This window comes from Lepidothrix coronata, unplaced genomic scaffold (genome assembly GCF_001604755.1).
Source record: "Lepidothrix coronata isolate B3197 unplaced genomic scaffold, Lepidothrix_coronata-1.0 Scaffold140, whole genome shotgun sequence".
Taxonomy (NCBI): Eukaryota; Metazoa; Chordata; class Aves; order Passeriformes; family Pipridae; genus Lepidothrix; species Lepidothrix coronata.
The window spans coordinates 805,848-827,971 of record NW_016690320.1 but is presented as its reverse complement, the minus strand read 5'-3'; the positions used below and the strand labels follow the sequence as shown (position 1 = coordinate 827,971).

General features: G+C 37.0%; 1 protein-coding gene across 2 annotated transcripts in view; it reads right to left on the bottom strand.

The window, feature by feature from the left end:
* Positions 1–22,124, bottom strand: part of ADAM10 (ADAM metallopeptidase domain 10) — a 44,671-nt gene that overhangs the window by 12,840 nt on the left and 9,707 nt on the right. For both annotated transcript variants that reach the window (XM_017827480.1, XM_017827479.1), the window contains 4 exons: positions 11,199–11,317; positions 9,080–9,238; positions 1,804–1,907; positions 240–389 (listed from right to left, as the gene is read on the bottom strand). In XM_017827480.1, coding sequence (XP_017682969.1) covers positions 240–389; positions 1,804–1,907; positions 9,080–9,238; positions 11,199–11,317 — 532 coding nt within the window. The remainder of the gene's footprint in view (positions 1–239; positions 390–1,803; positions 1,908–9,079; positions 9,239–11,198; positions 11,318–22,124) is intronic.

The window sequence follows — 22,124 nt, the reverse complement described above, 5'->3', positions numbered from 1 at the left end:
CAGCTGCCACTAAAAACCAAAGGAAGCACAAGTGCCCAGGACTTTTGTCACAGAAACAGCATCTTTTCAGTGAAATAAAAAAGCTGCTTCAATAATGTCAAGATCACTTTAACAAATGAAATAAGACATCTAAAGTAAAAAAGTAAAAAAGCAAAAATACACACAAATAAGTTACATGACATTCATCAGAACTAAACAAAGGAAAAGCAGATAATTTAAACCAAAGGGACTGGAAATACCTGTGAGATTACAGCTTCCCTGGTTCCATAATGTTTGTAGAACAAATGATCAGTCTGAATATACAGCTGACATGTATTTTTTTCAGCCTGAGTGGCACGTTTTTTCCTTAAAAGCTGTGGCCCATCATTCTTAGGCTCTTCAAAAGGCTTCTACACATACACAGGAAAGGAACACATTAATTTTGTAAATCTACACGCTGCACTAGATCACCTAAAAACAGCAATGGATTTTGCTAAACATCCTCTGCTAATACAAAGGGACTTCCATTTTTTTTCTTGAACTTGGAAAGTTTCATGAATCTCGAATTAAGTACGTTTTCAAGTTTTCAAGTATTTTTACTGCAATCTTAGCAAAACATTTCTGTGCATTTCATTTTATATTACGAAAGGCAGTCAACGTTAAACAGATTTTTTTTTCATTCGTGTGATCTTTGGAATTTTTCTTTTTCCTAATCCTTTTCTAAGATATACAAACTGTGTTAGATTAGTAAAAAACCAGCACTGATGGGACTTAAAATGCACCTTATTTCAAATTGTAATTACCTTAGTTGGCTACCTCAGCTAACAGAAATGTTTAAGCACTTCAGCAGGGAACAAATGGGACACTAAACATGAAGTTAAGGGGATGCTGGCTAGTCAAGAGTGGTATCTGGTAACACAAGGGCCTTACAGTACTAATTGCTTGATGGCCCACTCTCTCCATGAAGTTTAACAAGTAAGTTTTTGTGAAAGCATGTTATTGTTACCGGTGCTGAATTGTGTATTAATATTGATAATATCCGGAGTCACAGTTTAAATAAACTTTAAGTTGCTGATGCTGTTTAACAATCCGTATCGCATAGTTTTGTTGGTATGTATTTAACTGACACCACAAAATTATGCTAAAACTTGGAACAGCTCAGAACATAACTAACTCTAAGAGAATCTCAGTAACTTACTGTTGGAAATTGTTGGGGAAAAAATATTTCATGACACGTGGTGCAAACCTGAAGGCAAAACCACTGCGGGACTCTGAACAGGTACACGAGTTCCTCCCACGGGACACTTACCTCTCACAGCAGGTAATCTGTAGCTGTAACCCCTTCACTCTTAGAATATTGTTAATAAGACCCTCCCACTCATATCACTTAATTTTCCACTGAAAGCACTCAGATATCCCAAGTGGGTTACATTAACGTAACTTGAAAATCTAAAAGTTACTACTCTTTAGAATGAATATATTTCTTGGAGATCAAGGGCTCTTGAAAACCTTCCTTCCCAATTGCAATAAAGTATATTCCTCATCTTAAGCTTGATTTCCACAGCCATCCAAAAATCCTAACTGTTGAAAAATTTGAGATCATGTAGGATTCATTAAGGCTATAAGCTGACACATCTTTGCTACAGAAGCAATGAGAAAAAGAATTTACAAAAATTATGTTAATAAGAAACCTCCAGCAATAATTTAAGTATCTCACAATGTGGAAGGATGATGACTGACCAAAAGTAAAAGAGACAACATACAAGAATTAGGAAGTTATCACACTAACTACTAATCAACATAATCCATTAGCCTGTATTGTACCTCTGTTGTTGGTTCTTCTATACCAGTCATCTGGTACTTCTGCATTCTTTCAAATACTGAATGATCTGCACAACCTCCTTGTGGTCCATATTTATGTGGATATTCTAAAAAGAGGAAGGCCAGGTTGAGTTTTCAAATTCCAAGCAGAAGTCCAAAATATGGCTGTATCACTGCAGCTTATTCAGTTTGTGTCCACTATTGTACATGTGGATTGAGGGAAGCATTCTTAGATTCAAGCTTTATGCAGCTGTCTTTTTTTCATTAAACATTTCTACTAAGATACATTCTTACTTTTACAAACAAAACAAAATTCCAACTGCTTCTTAACATTGTTTTCTTACAGACACAAGAAAATATGATGAGCAGTGTCGTAACATAGGAATGAGAACCATCACTTACACATCTGTACCCAAGAGCTTGAACTAACAGCAGCCTTCAAAAAATGAAATCACAATGGAAAATCATCAGAGATCAAGTATACTAAAGACTGCTTGGATAGAGAGGGGGTTTTTATTTTACTCAGTAAACAAACTAAGAAACCTTGTTAACATTCTTAGAGGGTTTTACTATTTTATTCATCTTCCACATAATTGTTGAATTTTGTTTTTACATTATGCCACTTAACTACTAACACATAAGAACCAAAATACTAGTGATCCTTGGTGTTCAACTCAAATCTACAATTCAGAATTATGAGTTTGCCAGCAATGTTCTTGACAAGGTGAAATGCATGATTTCCATTCTGGAACGTAAACAGTGCAATTAAGGATGAGATCAGTGTGTGCACGTACATATGCATGTGTGCAGATTTGAAATTCAGAGTTACACATTACAAAATTACGGGTAGATTTGAAAATTTCACCGGCAAAGTAAAAAAAGACTGAAAAGAAACACTTTCAACTCCTCCTTCCTGCAGCCAACTGTTTAAATTTCAAAAACAAAACTGCCATACTATGTGGGTACACATCAGTTAAACATGGTGGAGATCCAAACTAGCTGAGGGAGAATATCATACAAATGCCTGTTTAACAAGGGCAATTTTTTCAATACTTGCCAGTGAAGATCTTATTGCACAAGTGAATGTCCTTCAGACACACAGAGTCGGGTTTTGGTTAGGTTAGGATCTATTAGAGATTTGTAAGCAACCTGTACCTGCAGAAGCTTCCTTTGGAGATGAGAAACACTGAGGAGGTCTTGTCCCTTCAGAGTCTTTGCACGTTGGATCCCATTATAAACTGGTGCCCAAGTAAGAGTGAATGGAATACAGATTATGGGACCCACAGATTTAAATAATTAATAATTCCATTTCTGTAGGGCAAACCACAGTTTTAGCATCATCTCAACAGAGTGGAGGTTTTGTCAGAAACGTGTAAACTTTACTGAGGTTTGTTTTCAGGAATTGTCAGCGGGTTCATTTTTTATTTTTCTTTGGTGTTTTTTGTTTGCTTTTAAAAAAGAGTGGAGATCCAGACTCACAGAGTAAACAGAAGACTCGTAAGAGTGGATTTAAAAAGCCTAAGACCTGTCACCAAGGACCTGATGTCCACCTTATAAGCATTTCATGTGATTTTACCCTGGACTTCCTCTGGTTCTGTGGAGATGCCCCCTTGGAGTATGGACTCTGATATGGTGTCATCTGACAGCTGCCTTTAATTATCTTTGATTCTCATTCCTGCTCCCTGCAATCATATTGTACGATGCTGCTAAACTATTTCAATACACAACTTACCTTGTAATTTTATTTAATTACTTTCTGCATATTAGTTTCAACTTTTCCCACCACACAAATGCCATTTTTTAACTGCTGTCTCATCACATTCCTCCAGGCACAGTTAGACACAGCACAGTGCCAGGAGAGTGAAGAGAGAAAAAGAGAAAAAAAAGCTCTTACTGTAAGTCACCTCAACCAATTTGCTAAAGCAAGGTAGTGGGACACTGACTTGGCTACAACCAATATTAAACAAAAAGCACCGTGCTCTCTTGAGGTCACTTTGTAATTTTGGGGATCCTGTTTAATATCACCAGATTGGAGCTACAAGCAACGGATTATAAATATGATCTTTCCCTTCTCCATCTCCACCACGCTTTTTTCCACCCACAACAGTATAAAAAAAAAAAATCTACTGTTTTTATTCTAATGAAAATTCTCATTACCTACACCCCAATTTCACACCCCTGACTATTTATCTCTGCAACAAGAGCAGGTTATCCAGGGGCAGGAGCAATGGACAATCCTGCCTTTCCACCAGCACATTTCACCTACAGTAAACCATTGTACCTTTAAAGCAACTCCTGCAGGAACCCCACCCTGTAGCATTATGACAATTGTCAGAACAGTACTAGAAATAAATGCTCTCAGTGCATTACACAAAATAATCTGTCTTTTCTCTCTGTCTTTTTCCCCAAAGATGTTAGGAAATCCCTTAACTACCTTTTTAATGTTGACTGCCTGCAATTCAAATAAATATTTCTCCCTTCAAAAGTAATAATCTACTAAGAAACACTTTAAAGGTATGACAGTAAAAATTATAAAACATTGAACATGAAACAGTCTACAAAAGCAATTGCCAAGGTTTTGCATGTGCTGGAAAACCCCACATGGACAAATTTGAAACCACCTTGCTAAACACAAGAGGCAGGTAATAGCATAGCTCACTTTGGACCATGTCTGACTCACAGGGAAAGCTGCACACCAAGTTTTCTTTTGCTAAATGCTGCATTACCCCCACACTGTGAAGGCACCATTCCCTCTTCATCTTTTGAGAATTCCTATTTCCATCATCCCCTGCAGCAGTTCCATTTTTAAATTTCTGAAGCTAAGCAAGAACTACATGCTGTCAGATGACTTGGACAGTTTTGACCCACATGACAGAAGTCTGATCCATGCTCTTGTGAAGCTTTTAAATGCTCTGAGATGTGCCAGCTCTTTGGGATCAAGAGCTTCTTAGCCTACCTCTACCACAACCCCATGAAGTGAGAAGGAGAAAACATGTACCTTCACCATGAAATGATTGCTTACAGTGAATGCAGAATTGAGAAAAAACAAGAAGACTATTTTCCAACAGAGCTACAGCAGAAAGGGTTAATAACAGATTCGAATTTCTAACTAGAGAAAATCATTAGGCAAAACAAATACTTTATTTTTCTTTTCCAGCACTGTCCACTTTCAATTTTTGTACCTCCTGACAGAATGTTAAAAAAGAGTAAAAGGTAGAAGATAACAAGAAATCTAAAAACCACCCCCAAAATCTTGTCATTTCATACTTTCTGACAAAGATGTCTTATTCTAATTAGATGGCAGGTAATTATTGATTTTTACAACTCCAGATGCTCAAAATAAGATTTTTTTTTTTCCTTTTAGGAAAATGTACTACCTTCCACTAAGACATTCCTGATCATGTGAATTTTTTTCTTCTACTTGTCAGTAAAAAGTACAATCTGTTAAGCTTTTATGTTAACTACTTAATGATTACTGGATTTAGGCATCTGGGACAAGGATATGCCATCAAACTTTCATCAAAAATGATGAAAACTCAGTTCTTCAACAGCCACAGATTTGCCCAATACTAGCAAAAGCAAGAGTGTCAGAACAAAATTTTGATGTAAGTAGATACAAAAAAAATCCTTATTACAGATTTCATTCAAAGCAGTCTGTGACACTCTGCTCCTATGAAAACTGTCAAGTAGACTTTCATTATTAAATTGACAACCACAATGTGACGAAAAAGAAACCAAGTTCTCATTAATAAAACTCAGTTTGCAATGGTCTGTACATCCAGCAGACAGGGCTTTGCAAAATTAAGAAACACTTCACTTTTAGTTCTCAATTATATTGTTCTTCCATGTTAATTTTCCTGAAGGTCTGAACAGGATCTTCCTGTGTATTGTTGATCTGAGGAAACACAGATTTTGTATTTCACAGCATGAACTCAGGGGTATACTTGAAGCAAACAGTATTTAAATAAAGTAAATATAGTTCAAATGAACTCAAAGAAATGTTTCCAGAATGTTTTAATGCAAACAGCAATTTGCATCTTTCTAGCCCTAAATTATAAAACAGTTTGATCAAAGAGTGGTTTAGAAACTAAAATCATTCAACTTGTGTTTCAAGTCGTGAATAGAAGGTTGGCTTCCACTGGTCACCAGATCCACTGTAACAGACAAAAGCTGCCTTATAAAGTTGACAATATAATCCCCATTTACAAAACAACTTTTGTTTAACTACTGAATAAGAACTCATTGAGATGCTAATCATATGTTGCATTGTGATTTCTGAAAAGCACTAAAAAGCATATTGTTTCAAAAGGCTGAAACAGGGTGACCAAAAAATACCCAAATTAAACCAAAGATGACTTTTTACCTCAGTCTCTCCCTAGTTAGAAACAGGAACTTTTTTACTGCTGTTGTCCTATGTAACAAACCAGTGGTTTGACTCTATTTCACCAGAGTTAGCTTTAGATTAGAGTAAAAACAACAAATTAGCACGCTTGCTTTGATTTTTAAAGCTGCTATAAAGCTTCGCTTTTTTGAGTTGTTGGGAGTTTTTCTGGAGCTGCAGTCCAATGCAAAAATAGCTCTCATGAAAGGCAAAAATAATTCAGCTTCAAAAGCACTGTTCAGAGAGAGACAGAAGTAGTTGTACACTTGAGATATTTCAGACCACAGAAATCCTGGAGGCATCTAGATACCACGGAAAAAAGTGAATCCCTACAATCAGAACACAGGCACATCAGCCTGCCCTGGCAGCAACCCACAGGAGGGGAGTGTTTTTAAATAGTGCTGCTTAGACTTCTCTCCAGGAGGGGCTATTTTCAACCATGCTGAGCAAGCAGCAGTGCTCACTCACTTGGTGACTTGGAAGCCCCACTGTACTGTTGCTTTTATGCGGGATAGATTTAGACAATCCCCTCTGATAATCTGATTTGGTTTCTAACTGATGGTTTCGATGCATTAGATTCAGGAGGAAGAACAGTGAAGGCCAAAGCACCAGCACCTGAATAATTAAAAACACCCCAACATATCCTGCTCCCATTCACTTTACTAAGACATTACTAAGAACCAATTTCATCATTTGCTTTCTCCAGTTCCCAAGTGATCCATTTACTCCTCTGACAGAGATCACTTCTACAAAACAGCAACAGTAACTTTCATAAAATCAATTTATCCGCTTCTTTAAGGTACAGTTCTATTTCTGTCAGTAGTTGATAACAGTGAAGAGTATTTTTAGTCACTCACTATTTACAGCATAAGGAACTGGGACAGGAGACAATCTTCTTGCTTGTCTCACCCTTTGAAAGCTGGGCACATCACTTCACTGCCTTATGTCTCTTACTTTCCTCCTCCCCCTCTTTTCAACAACAGGGTTAATAAAACCCTTTATAAAGCTGATGGTGATTTATTTACACAAAGTCCTATGTAAGTGGTAGTCCATCATTCCCACTATCAAGCAGTGAACTGAACTGTGCAGTGAGACCTATAAGACATGAAAAACTTACAAGTACGTACAAATCATTCACAGAAACGTTAGGAAAAATGTACCTTTTGGTTTCACAATAGGTTCTTGTAATTTTTTTAATTACTTTTCCTCACTACTCTCCTGCTACAGCAGCAACCCCTGTTATATCCAACTGCACCCAGCAAGGCAAGCTGCCTCCTCACTTTCTGAACTGATTTTCACCAGCAAGGCTTTGCAGCACGTGCTGCAGCTTCTCTTTGAGAATCAAAAGTATGGAATGCTACCCTGTAAAGTTTATTCTCAAGTATGGGTCTTGTAAGCACAAGGAAAACATACACTGAGTCAGTTAGAAAACAAGTACAGCCCACAATGTACACAAAACTCAGTAAGTGCACTCGTTCACAAGCTCTTTAAAATGATGGAAATTCTATTTGATTTGGGGTTAGAAATCATGTTTACAGAATGAGACAACAGTAAGGACTCACAGCAATTTTAACATACTCAAAGACAGCACACATACTGCCACTGAATGTGAAATACAAAAAAATCCACCCAAACTTGCTAAATTTTTAGCAGAGAAAGATAATTTCTCTTCACTGCATTTATACAAGAGAAGCAATCAAGGAGAGCAATATGCAATAACCCTGTGCTTCTCACTGGCTTACAGCACAGAGAAAATTATAATACATAAAGCCAAATCACAATCAGAAATTTCCCTCATCGAGTTTCCTACTCTTTGACATTTCTTTTCTCAATGCAGTCTCATTATGACGTACTTTGAAAATGATTTATACGTATATCATCATCAGAATTGTTCAAGTGACTTCTAATGATCTAACACAAGTCTCCTCATCCAATTCCAAATGAGATTTCAAACTCAAACCTTCTAGAGTTTGTGCAATGGTCCAACCAGACACATTTTTAAACAAAGTTGTGGTTTAAACTGATTTTTAAGCAAGACTGAAGTCGTACATAAAGTTAGCTTGCAAGACAGTTTGTTAGCTTCAATAACCTAAAGATCATCTTAAACTGACTTTCTGCCAACACCTACTTGGAAGGATTCAAACTTGGAATCCACAACTTTGTTGCAGTATTTTTGAGGTTCAGCATGAAGTTACTTAAAAATCAAATAAAACTGATTTGTATTATACCTGGAGACTGATCATACACAAACAGGCAGGTGGAGTGCAGAACTCTGATGCAGCAGTTCTGAAGATGTAGGAGCATTTCATGGTACTTTTTCATCCTTCTGGGCATTTACAACTAAAGCTAGATTTTTAGGGCTATACTTGTCAAATTTAAGTACTATCTTCTGTGCACTTCCATCAGCTGCTGTGTAAAATGGGACATACTGGGTGCCACCGCCTCTGCTAACGAGCTCTCTGAAGACACATGACCAATGCATGTGGGGAAAGCTTTTATTTCACACAAGTGCCACCTTCACAAGATACAGGTAATTATTCAGTGGCTTGAACCTTTATTATCTTTTATTTTTCAGACCACAGGGAAGAACAATCAGTATAGATCATTTTAAAAATGCATTTTTCAAAAGAAACATGTACCCACTGGGTACAAAATGTACTGCTTACACATTTAACCCTGACTGCTCAGGACTTCTTAAAATGGCAGAATAAAGAAGACTCACTTCGGTTTGCCAGAAATCTCTCTCACCATAATTGCACATGAATCACTTCAGGACAGCACAATTCACAGTGTCATACACAAAAAAAAGTCTCATTTGATGCTTACAAATGGCTTATGGGTTTTGACATTTAATAAAAAAAAAATATTTCATGTGTAGCACAAAATGGAAGTACTCACTGATATCATCTTCATGATAAATGACAGAGTGGAACGGGAGGTTTCTGTCCTTTATGTATCTCTCTGCTGGCTCAATATAAAAGGTCCCACTGTGAGTTTGGATGAATCCTTCAAATTTTCCATCAATAACAGACCCATGAGTAAAACTTCCCTGCTCACCTGTTAAGGGACAAAGTGCATTAGTTTTTATTATACTTTTAAAAGCTTTCAGTCCTGTGCAAACTTCAAGCATCACACTACCCAGGGCGTTCAGCAGAGTGCTATCACATGATACATGCACAATTATCCTGGTCCTGTACCAGTTCCCAACTGCTAAAAACCTGCATGAATTCCAGGGTAATAAGATTCTGGATAACAGCAGAAAGACATTCTGGCAGAAAGTTTGTGTCTGATTTTTTAAGACTGAGATTATTCAGCAGTAAGACACACAGTTATAGCAAAATCACAGACACTAAGCTCAACACCTTCCTGATCAGGTGCATAAATGACATGTTTAAAAAGCATATAATGAAGAATTCAATTATATATTTTAAAGCTGTTACATATACAGTATGTAATCCTGCAGCCAAATCCTGTCCTTATACCTCCCTTCATACAATTATAAATTAAAAAAAAAAAAATCATAGAATCAGAGCACACTGAACTTTGAAAGCTTTCAAAGAAAGATGTACCTATATTCAAGACATCCATTTTTCTCTGCAAGCATAAGCCTCTTAAAACTGTAGCTAGGTTTAAATGTGGCACAGAGTGAATCTGTATTTGCAACAGTCATAATCTGGAAAAGTGCAACTGTCAAAGTTTAATCGCTGACAGCTACAACATGCAGCATCTCAACAAGCCTTTTCCACACAAAGGATGAAAAATTACTCAAAGACTGTTTACATATTCCTCCATTAAAGAAAGTTCAGAATCACACTATCAAATTATCAGAACCTTACTCATCATTAACCAGTACCAATTCCTAATTAACAATTACCAAGAACTATATAAAGCTTATACACTGTACTGAAATTTGGAAAAATATCTTGAAGATGTGCCAAACAACTCTTGAGAGAACACCAAAAAGTAAAAGTAGGCTTTGCAGAACATTCATTTTCAGATATTTGTGAGTGATCTGTAAGTGATCACAGATTTGCTTCAAACTATGTTCTATTAGAATGTACATTAATATAATGAACTTATAAGCCACAGACCTTTGGAAATTTCAGAGTACTTGGAAAGAAATCTCTTGATCTGAATGGAAATCAAGAATCAAGTGCAAAACAGGTTATTTACTGAACTCAAACTTTGTTCATGATTTTTATTACAAGTACCAAGTTAGGTTGAATAAGATAATAAAGAGGATTAAAAGAAAATGTAGAGTAAGCCCAGGGAGTAGGTTCACATGGATCCTTTAATCTGATCCATTAAAAATAAGGAAAGCACCCAAAAGCTTTCCTGAAATACTTTCACAAAATAAGAAAAAAAGGCAACAAAAGTCCCCACACACCCTAAAAGCCCTGTGACTACTCAGAATGCCTGGATTGGTCTGCTAGATGCATATGAAGCCCTAAGTGTGTATACAACTTTTCACAGTTTAAAACTACCACTTCAAAACTGCAGGACATCACTAAGAAAGATCTTCAGCAAAACCAAACAGACAGAAGACCAGAGCAAGTCTTAATCCATCTCTTCATCTGCTTTTAATTCCTTAATTCTTCTTTTTTAACCAATTTTATCTTTGGTATTTACTGAAATCGGGTATATTACCCTTAATGATCATAGCTCTATATTCCTTCTATTCCTTTAAACTAAGAATGTACCTGATTTTTTTTTCTTTAATGCATACAGCTTTTTCCTCTTTTTTTTTTAGATGCATCCGACTTCTATGAAGAGTATGTTCCTAAGCAGAGTTAAACTTCAAGTTTCATGGATATAAAAATCATTAGATAGAACTCACTTGTTACGTGTGAACTCTTACATGAGGATAAAAGCAGATGGAGTTCAAATGCACTAGATGCATTAATAAAGTTTAACAATAATCTAATCATACAGATACTCATTTTCTGCATGTATTATTAAAAAACTCCTGTTTAAAATTACTGCACTTTCATCCATGTTAAAGTGTTGTACCACTTACCATAAATGTGTCCAGTGTAAATATGGGAGGTATCGTAATCAATCACTTGGTTCGATATTTCTACTTTAAAGTCATCACTGAAAAGAGATGTATCTCTCTTCATTCGAAGGTTGAATTGTCTAAAGTGAATAAAGCAAGATGGTAAATTGGCTTTGAGCTTCAATTACAAAAGCACTAAACAAAGCACTTCTAACCAACACTTCTCTGCAAACAATTTGCAGACTCTGTAAAATTTATCCGTAGAAAATGTTTATACTGCACAAGATTTAGACTGGAAGGATTTTCTTAAGCAAGATTATTTAGATGCTTTTGATACAGGCAGCTAAATTTACAAGATTTAAGCCAGAAAACTGGGTTAAACACATACATCTAAAATGCTGACATGGACTATATGCCTGTTCCCATTCCTTCAGAAGACACACATGTAGCTTAAGGAAAAAAGCAACTATTTTACTTCACAGCACTTTGAAGCAGAAGAGATGAGAACAAGTATCACTTATTTTACTTCCACTGCTGGCATTTAAGTAATGTAAATGAATGTAGGTGAGCTAATTAGTGTTTCAACTGAAACTCAAAAAAATAAGATGGGCAACAGCATCTAATAAAAAAATACCCAAAATGGTAGAGCTGCATGCACAACTATGTAAACAGCTCTACTCATTGAATGATCTTGTTCGAATCACAGCACTACATTCTTTGATGCAAATCCTACTGCTGATCTTTATATGAAACATAATACATTTTGTTTGTATGAAAACAGAAGTTTCATTCACTGAGGTCAAGCAACACAACTGAAGTGTTTTAAAATGCCTGACATTATACGAGTTCATACCTTGACAACTGTTAGCTTGCTTCAGAATTTCATTTGGTATTCTCTTGAATTTTGTATAAACATATTGTGCAAATACAGATCAGTGAAGTTGTTGAAACTGCAGCCCATTCCAATTTTAGTGTTGATTTTCTTCCTATATTTTTCTCTTTCTGCACAATCACAAAACTGAAGGAGTATTATAGCTGTGTCACCAATTTGTGACACAAAAAGTAACTCTGATAAGTTGACTACATCTGTGTCAGTCTTCTTCTAAAAAACACGAGCAGTATACCAATCCTAGAGCTGACCTTCACACTGAAACCTAGTATCCATCTGTGCTAACAGCAAAATAGCCCAGACAAATAAGCACCACAGTGTAAAGTTGATTAAATCTAATTACTTTTTAGCAATTAGCTGAAGCATACACAAAATATAGGTTCAGTCTTCACTTGTATGCTAAATATGACACCACAGTTATAAGTATTTTGAAACAACTGTATATTACAATGCAAACTTCAAGATAAAAAAAAAAAGCCATGACTACACTCAGATTCTGGGAGGGGCTGTAGTGACTCATGTTGACTGTTCTGTAACACAAACAGCATTTCACAATCAAACCATATTTATTATTGCTGCAGCAGTGCCAATAAAGCTTCAAAGCAAGTACTCTCCTCTGGCAATGTGTGTTAGAGGTATCTACTACAAGGTTATGAAATCTTGAGATGTGGCTGGTGGATGGGGAAGGTTAAACCTCAGCAATTCCCTGGCACTTGGGCTTTGTGCCAAGCCAAGCAGTGCTCCTATCACAGTTTCAGTATAGATGTATTTTCCTGTTACAAAGGAAGAAACAGTTCACTACAGATGCACCTGATACTGGAATCACTGAGACACAAGAAATGAGAATTCCTCTTCTTGAAGTTGCCTTCTGACTACCTCTGCCACAACAGCCTTTGGTAACAGAGGTTCATGAGGAAGAGGAGATAACCTGAACAAGCAACCGAGAGAAACATCCTAGGACAGAATGCTACAAGATTGCACAGCACATAGTCCGAGAGTGGGGTGGTGTGGGGTGTGGAGACTTGAAGCCACTCTACGTGGCTCTCATGGGGCAGAAGTTAAAAATGAACAGTAGAAAGAATTAAGACCAGCACTGATACGAAATCTGAAGAACTTCATTCAAGTACTTCCAAAAGTTGTACTCGCTTTGGATGCAATACACTGCTCAGGTCAGGGTGTTATACAGATTTGAACTCCATTTTAGTTTGATGTTTCCCTGTGACTGAGTTCTCCAGAGCTACTCCAGGATGGATCAGACTCTAACTGCATCTGAACTCAGGTTAAATGGCAAGAGGTCTCAGACCCTCTAGAATCTCTCCTCCCGTCTATACTATTTGATGGAAGACTTCTTACCCTAAGAAGTCTGTAATTCTGCCTCTGTGATGAACTGAAATATCTACTAATCCCAGCAAGAGCACTTTTTATGGCTAAAACTACTTTTTTTTCTCATGAAAGAAAAGAAGTATTCTGAAAAAAACCCTCAGTCTATATAGCACTTTTCTTTCAGAAGTGCAAAAAACATTTCTTCAAAATTAGATTTTTCTGGTTGTATTCATGTTAGTTTTAAATAAAACAGAGGAGCAGTTGTTTCTAACACTCAACTGCATCAGCAATTTTCTATGGCTTTGAAGTGCACTGTGTAAAAGAATGCAGGACTTCTCATGTACTTACTCCTGCCTGTGCCAGCAGGGTGGGGGAAAAAAACAGGACTCAGACTCAAAGCTAGGGATAGACCAAGTTTAGCTTAATGTAACACCAAGTACAGAGATGAGCGAGCTCTAGGTCTCAACTGAGAAGCCATCCAGCGTATCCTGAATTTCCAAGTCATCTCTGTCCTCATCCTCACAGATGAGCGGGACATTCAGCACATGGTGCTGCTGGGCTGCCACCAGTGACTCATCTAACCACGCTTTGGGGTCAGTCTTGAGCTTTGCCTACGTGGCCAACACTGCACAGGACCTGCTCTGGGGGAGCAAGGGAAGCTCAGTGGAGCCTACTGAAGTTGGGAATGGTCCTTCGTTCTGTGTGGGATGCCCTTCCATCAGAATTACCCTGTCACTTCAAAATGTTAGAAGTTTTGTGTAACAAATTAAAAGTTTCACTAGTTTAAAGATTAGGAAGTCTTTTTTTTCTCCTTTAATTTTCACCCTCTTCATACTTTCCACATTGGTGCATAAACACTACAAATTCTAACCCATGTTGCTAATTATCTACTTATTAATAAAATTGGCTCTATTTTCAGGATTAGAGAACTACTTAGAGAACTGTTTCAAATACAAAACAACTCAGCTGTGCTTCACACTAACAATTCTCTATTTGATTTCTTAACTTAGTCAAACTATTAGATAACCTGATCATCTTACAGCTATTTTTAGACAGGTCTTTTCTCAGTCATTCAAACATACTTGATAGGAACAGGATTATCTGCCTGGACTGTTCACCTTCTTAATAATGAAAAATTGACAAATACTCCTTTAGTTCTCCCCCACTAAAAGAGGGAGTGGGAAACAGAGACAACTTGGGGCTGCAGGGGGGGAAGAGAGTGGGAGGTGGAGGAGGAAACAAGCATCTATTCATCTCTACTTCAAATAATTAACAACTTTAACAAATGACCAAACTTTAAACATAAATTCCACTTTTGTGACTATGTCGAGACATCTTAATGTACTACTGAGAAGTGCCAATGAAATAAATTGCACTGAAAAGATGCCACTTTATAGGTGGGGAGACTCCAAACTGTAATAATTGATTCAAACAAATGGATACTTGGCAGGAACCCCTAAAAAAAAAATCCAGTTTAACACCCTAATTTCTCAGTAAGGAATTTCCAAAGACTCTACAAAATCCATTTCAGCATCTCACCCAATATAGAGGTCTTCCTAACACTCACTCTAAACTTGTTCAAAGTTAGTATTTTTTCCTCTTTTTTGCAAGGGATATAAGCTAGTCCCAATCCTTTTCAAAATGATGCAAAAGAGAGTGCACCTCAGTTTTTTTTCCTGGCTTAAATCCAGTAACTTCATGAATTCTTCCAAGGACAGGAGACTCCAGAGAAGTTAGACAAATTTGTCTATATCATTCCTGAATATGCTTTCTAAAGTAGCCACAGTGGAAGAAATAAGAAGCTTCAAATAAGCCTTTTAGTAATTACTATTTCTACAGCACGCACTGAGTTCTCAGTGTAAACTAAGCAATTCCCTGGCCTGGCTACACACCAGGCAGGAGATTAACTAATTTCAGAAAAATAATGCCTCTTTTATTTACACACTCCCTTGCAGACCACATTTCCCAGCAGCAGTGATTCTATACAACAGAATTAAATCAATTCAGACAAAGTTTTGACCTTGCTTATTTGTTACTGCTTTTATCTTACAGATATCTGAAACCTGATACAGTAACAAGCTGTTACTTAGTTACTAAATGATTGCTCATTTGGTTGAGGATAGAATTTTGTTAAAACTGTTATATGTATATATAGTTATATAAGCTGCTTTGATAATAAACTACATCTTATTCATTAATGACAGTACCCTGAAGACTATCAAGAGGTAGATTTTTATTTCTCTCTAGTTTACCTCAGGGAGATTATCTCAGATTTAAAAAGTATGTAACATACCAACTCAAGTCATAATTAAAGAAAAAATTTAGTTGAGAGCACCACACTGAGCTAAACCCCTGTGCTTTCCCGTGGGCTTGAGTTACATCAATCCTATGCTCTAATCAGACAAAGCATTTTAAAAGAAAAAAAAAAAGAAAAGGCCCTTTACATATTGACAGCACTTGGTAAAACACACATTAAGGCTTAATGTGCCTAATCTACTACTGTGCCTAATCTACTATTCCATTTCACCACAATGGAATGTCGAACTGGTAACAAGTCTGCAGACCTTCCCAAAACTGGCAGAAAAAGCCACTACCACTGGTGCACAGAAGGGCACTTGGTGTTTCCCTTTTCTGTCTTTTCTCAGTCAAATTGCTGAAACCAGTGTCAGGCTGAGAGGCAGAATCACTCAGTGACCAGAGGAGGTTGTGGAATAAAGAAAAAGAATAAAAAGTAAAAAAAGCAAATAAGGAGATGGAGGAGTTACTCCACAGCTGGAAGAAGTGGCTGGGAAAAGGAAACAGAAGGTGATGGTTTGGCAGCAGTATGGTATGGGACTTGAGTACAAGGAGAGTCCATTTAGGTTCACACTCTTTGCTTCTCAGTAGGAATCAGAAATATCCTTGCAGCTGTGCTTCCATGAGCCTCCTCACAGGTCAGGATCTAGAAGATACTGTTCTGCTTGAGGTGCAAGTCTTTTATCCTTACTTTTTTATGTAAGAACTCAAAAGACTCTCTTCTCTGAAAAATGGGAGGGGGTCTACAAATGGAAGGGGATAATAACTTGAGCTGTTCTTTCTAACTGCTTCCACATCAGGCATCCCACAATCTAAACTCAGTTCCCACAAGACTCTCAGACTCATTCCAGCTCTGAACTATATTAAGTAGAAAGCAGCTTAACAACCTAATAATGGGTTTATACTACCCACAGGCCTACAGAATCATCACACATGGATATTTTTTTACATTGTTTTAACCTACTATTAAACCCACACAGCATACTCCATCACTTAACTGATAATTCCCATGGTCCTGCTACCTACAGTAAGTAAAGAAAACCTAACTCTGAAACAGCACATGATAGGGTCTCCAGGTGTATCATTCTTTCTTTTACCTGCCTAGATGCACATAGAATCATCCTCTATTAAGTCTTTATCTAAAACCCAATCTCTGCAGCATTTTAACACACTCAGCAATCCCAGCTGGAACACTGGCAGCTTATGTTTTTTTACCACTGACACCTCTAGGATGACACTTGTGGTTATTCAGAGATTTCTTTCCTGACCTTCAGAAGTCAGACTTGCTAAGCTTGGTATTCCAGAACACTACAATTGAAGTTACAGCCTTCATCCCAAGCCCTTTGCCACTCATTATTCTTGATATACACAGCTGCAAACACATCAGCTAGCTGAGATAACACAAACCACCCAAGGAGGATCACAAGTAGCAACACGTTGGCTAATTTACACTCTGAGAAAGTCAGTCAAGTATCTCTCTGTCCTGAAGAGAACGTTGTACAGATTTTAAAGGCAGAATAGCCTTTACTCAAGGTTAAGGGTTTTTTCCCCTCTCAGTAAAACTTCTTTGGGAAGTTCAGTGCAGATTCTATCACTTGTTTTCCTGTTTATTGAAGAGACTCTCTGCATTTGTATTTACATAAAGTTGACCATTTACATGCAGTGCCATGTTCTAACAAAAACAAGAAATAAAAAAAAGAAAATGGGTAAAGATGTACTAGAATAAATCACAAATGAAGTTACCACATGAATTTGAACTACAAAAGTAGTTTAGAAAGAAGCTTTCTTAGTGAAACAAGAAAAGATGTAGAAGAGAAACTTGCTAGCTGATAATACACCACACTTCATTTTAAGAACATGGCTTTTTGAGAGTAAGGCTACGTCTACTAAAGTTTGCTGGCCAAGGAGTAAAGCTGTAAACCATTAATACCAATTTTAGCAGTACAGCTGGAAACCCTGCACCTCAGCTGGGCTGTCTCACCAGTCCAACACCACCATACCAGGTGTTTCCTACACACACCCAAGTAAAACACCAAATGCCTTTTCTCCTGAGGGCTACACATAATCCAGCTGACTGTATTTAAACCCATAAAATGCAAAACATCTCACCTACAGATCCAGCCTCTAAAATTTTTTAGTTTCATTTCATTTAAAAAACGTGTAGAGAACTCAAGATCCCTGTTTCCCAGTTCTCTGCAAGATAAAACTACTTTACCTACAAGCACCAACATAGGGTGGGTTTAGATTTTGTGAGATTTTGTTTGGGTTTGGTTTTTTTTTTGACAAAACAAGTGTAGAAAGTGAGACCTAATTCACAGGTCTCTTGCCTGGCAAGTTATTTGTCAAGGTATATAACTTAAAAAGTACAATAGATAGGTAACAACTGAAGAATTGTCACAGAGCAGTTAATAACTCTGAAAACACTATAGCAAGAACTAAAGAGATCTATTTTTCTCTTTTTAAATTCAGGACAGCCTAAAATGAATTGCAGTAAGTGAACCCTGCAAAAAATCCACTAGGTAAAATTCATGAAAATAAATCTCCTAAGTTCACAAAAGCCAACCAGTCAGTCTTATTTGATGACCACTAAACCAACCTATTTAAGGAGTTAGTCTGTTTAGGAGTGTGTTAAAGTGCACATGGAACTGGAAGAGACACAACACATACTTTCAGATTAGTCCAGTAATACTGAATTTGCTTTAGGTTCAGACAGGCTCATGGAACATAGAAGACAGAGCCAGTTCAGGAATTGAGCACTATAATGTATGCACAATTTAAAAAGTACTTTAATTAAATGCCATAAAAAGAGCAACTAGTTTAAGGTTTAATAAAACCTTAAACTTGACAATATAAAGTCCTCTTCAACCCAAGAGTAACCAGCCCAGTTACTTCAGTCCATCTCAGCATGGCAGCATGCTCGGAATGTCACCTTTGAAATCCAACTTATCAAATACTATTTCTGTGCAGGTATCTTCCTTTGCTTTCATAACCTACTCAAATACAGCCAACAACTATCTTATTTAAACACAAACATTTAACAGCTCTGAATAATGAAGGCAATAAGAAGCATTACAGATTACTACAGAACCCAGAATAAATAAAACCCCTCAGACTCAATTAAAAACTCTGAAATTTAGTGGTCCACAGTTTTCCTATTATATATGGATCACGTATAGACCATATATTCCCACAAACATGTCTGAACTTAACAATGTACAGTATTTTTTAAAAAATAAAATTTTAGGTAAAATAGGACGGAAAAATGCAGCTAAATTGCAAGATATCTGAAAGAAGTTCTCAGTATATCTTTAATTTAGTAATAAGCAGTGTTATCATGTGTTCAAGTACCACTTGAAAATTCAACTGTGTACTCGAGTTGTGTGGGCAACTTTCCCAAGCAAGAGTCATCAACTAATCCACAAGGAGCACAAGTGGGTGTGGATGGACAATTAACAGGGCAAATCAGGCAAAAAATTAGAAAGCATAAGCTATTAGGAATGCATTAAATAAAAGTTGATTGAAAATAGAGTTAAACACTACATAGATATAACTTTTTTTCCCCATTTCCGAATGCATCAGAGTCTCAGGAATTCACTGTTTCGTCATTAGGTAAAAAAATATAGTTAGAACATCAGATGTCATCCAAGTTTTTCAAGCTCTGTCCTCAGAATGAAATCACTCTCAAGTATTTGGCATTTTTCTGATTTACTACAGTTCAGAAAAATACAGTTTAAGACATTCTACAATTAATATATTGCAAATGTTTATTCTAGCTTCTCTGCCTGGGAAGGCTCGTCTCCAGTAAGTGACCAAGTCCAAGCACACATTTTGTGACTAAAGTCATAAATGAGAGTAAAATACAAAGTCAGTTTTAGTGATGTCCCAAATTTCTTTTTGAAACACTGACATTACCCTGACACACAAAAGAAAGTTACTCAGTATTAAATTGCTTCACTGCATCTCAAGCTGGTGCCAAAATTGCTCTTCTATGAATCAATATATGTATTTTTGGGGGGGTTGTCTGTGCTGTGTTTTGCTTTTGGGGTAGTTGTTTTTTGGGTTTTTTTTGGGGTGTGTGGGGTGGGTTCAAAAACTACTTTATATTAACTGAGTTCCTGGTATTAACACTGTGCATTCATTAACTTTGTGTGAGCCTCTCCTGGACTCAAAGGGCACCTTAAATTAACTCACACTAAAACACTCAATATAAACTGGCAAGTGGAAGAGCTATGACACATAGCCAGGATGGTTTTAAATTTTCATATTCCTTTCAATCTGAAGCATTTTAGAAATGAGCACATTTTACACCACTGGTGAAACAGTAATGCCAACTAATCTAAACTACATGGTTTATTACTCAAAAGAACTGTAAGTATCTACAGCTTAGTTTCAGCAATCTTAACTGTCCTATTAAGGACATTGGTGTTTTAGCATTGAATAGTGTGGCTGGTTCAGTCTAGTTCATTACATCTGCATAACAAGTTGTATTTTATATCACCAAACAACAATTCTGAAAAATTTCTGTATATTGTGTGACACCTGACTTTCAGATGAAGGTTAAATAAAGCAGCGTTTCTTAGTGATGACAAATTAGACATCCATTTGTAGAATTACCAGGTCTACTGTGAAAAAAGGTAGCTTTGGGTTTAATTCCATCATTTCAGAATCTATTTCATTATTAAACTATAATGATTAAATGGTCACTTTAACTTGGTATAAATATATAATATTTTAAATTGTGATCTATTTCTTCCTTTTTCAACAAAAGGGCACTATGAGATACAGTTCTTAAATCTAAACAGTCTACTGAAAAGGACAGATGCTACTTATACAATCCTAAAATACTCGTAGCTGCCAGCCTTTTTCTGGACAATGAAACTAAGTTTGATAGATGCTAATCTGGATATGCCAGCACTGCCACTTGAAAGGCTGGTGTTGCATCCTCCCTCTCACCTCTGCTGCTTAGTTCTGCCCTCTTTTTTCTTACAGCACGTTTGCCTATATGCTGAATGGAAGGATGAATTCATCTGGCTGAAAAATAAGCAGTCAAATCACTTTCCCATCTTGACTGGCCCCGTGACCAGCCGGTGCATCCTCTGGCACACACGGAAAGATTAAGTTTTGAGGGTTCCAACTGGCCCCAGAGACACAGTGTAAGAACTGCTGCAGCCCAGCCAGCTCCACGTGCTGCTGGCAGGAAATATTGGGACAGCTTCTCCATTGCCTTCCTGGCTACAAAAGGCAGCTATTTCATCAGAACCCAAATCAAAACACAAGACTATAATTTCAGTACCCGTAAGTAGCAGCTGCTTAGTATCTTTATTAAGTTAAGGAGATGAAAGTTGGACAGCTGGGTGCCAGTAAACCAGCTTAAAGTTTTGGTATAAGGCCATTCAAAAAAATCAGGTGTAAGTTTTCAGAATCTCAAACCTCATGTTGACAAGAGTGCCTTCAAGTTTCATTACCTGTATTTAAATAACACAGCACAGAGTCCATAGCCCGTATCTAAATGGTTAAAATATTTTGCAAAAGCCTTATTTCCTACCTTCACACAAAGTAATTAGAGTACTTGATAGCAAGGTTTTAATTTTGCCACAAGTGATGACATAAATCAGTTATTCACAATAAACTAGCTGCAACTGCAGAAAGCCAATCTTATTTATACACTGCTACACACCTTCTAAGCTAACAAACAGGCTCTATGAAGTAAAACACAATTCACCTGATCCTTCCTAATTCATATTTAAAGCAAAATGAAAATATTTTGTAAGAAGACACCCAAACTGATTAACAGGAACTTTTGGACTAAATTTACAGCCTGCCCTACCCTCTCTTTGACAGAAAACATTAGATGTGTCGCAGGAAACCACCAAAATCCTAAATTATGGAGCAGCCTGACCTTACAATCAGTTTCCAATCAGCCTCCTCAGTTAATGATGGATTTGTGCCTCAGAGCACAGGGATTTAGAATCAATTCCACGTAAATATCAACGCTTCATGAGTAATAGTAGCTGTTATCAAAATATAAACCTGATTGTCTAAGGTCTGGTGTCACTGAGATCTGTGAAGGAAGAGGGGAAATTTTTTAGACCTCATTATTATGGGTGCAGCACCATTTTTATGCAATAAGGATTTTCACCCCACCTTAACACCACAGATAGAACACAGTGGTTAAACTAAGAGCTCTCTTTTACAGAAGATTATCATGGAATCTTTACCAACGACAAGATGAACCCTCTCAAGTGGACTGAAACGTGGACTGCTCCCAGAAAGAACAGCCTCATCCTCCTTGTATCACCCCTTCAAGTCATACTGATTTTTTTTTCCCAAATAATTTTCAGCTGGATTAGTTCCCAGTCCCTGTTCCTTGCATGGCTTTAAGACTAGCAGTGCTAGCACAAGGCTGATGCTGGGAATGCAGTCAGGCCTGTTCCTCTCTG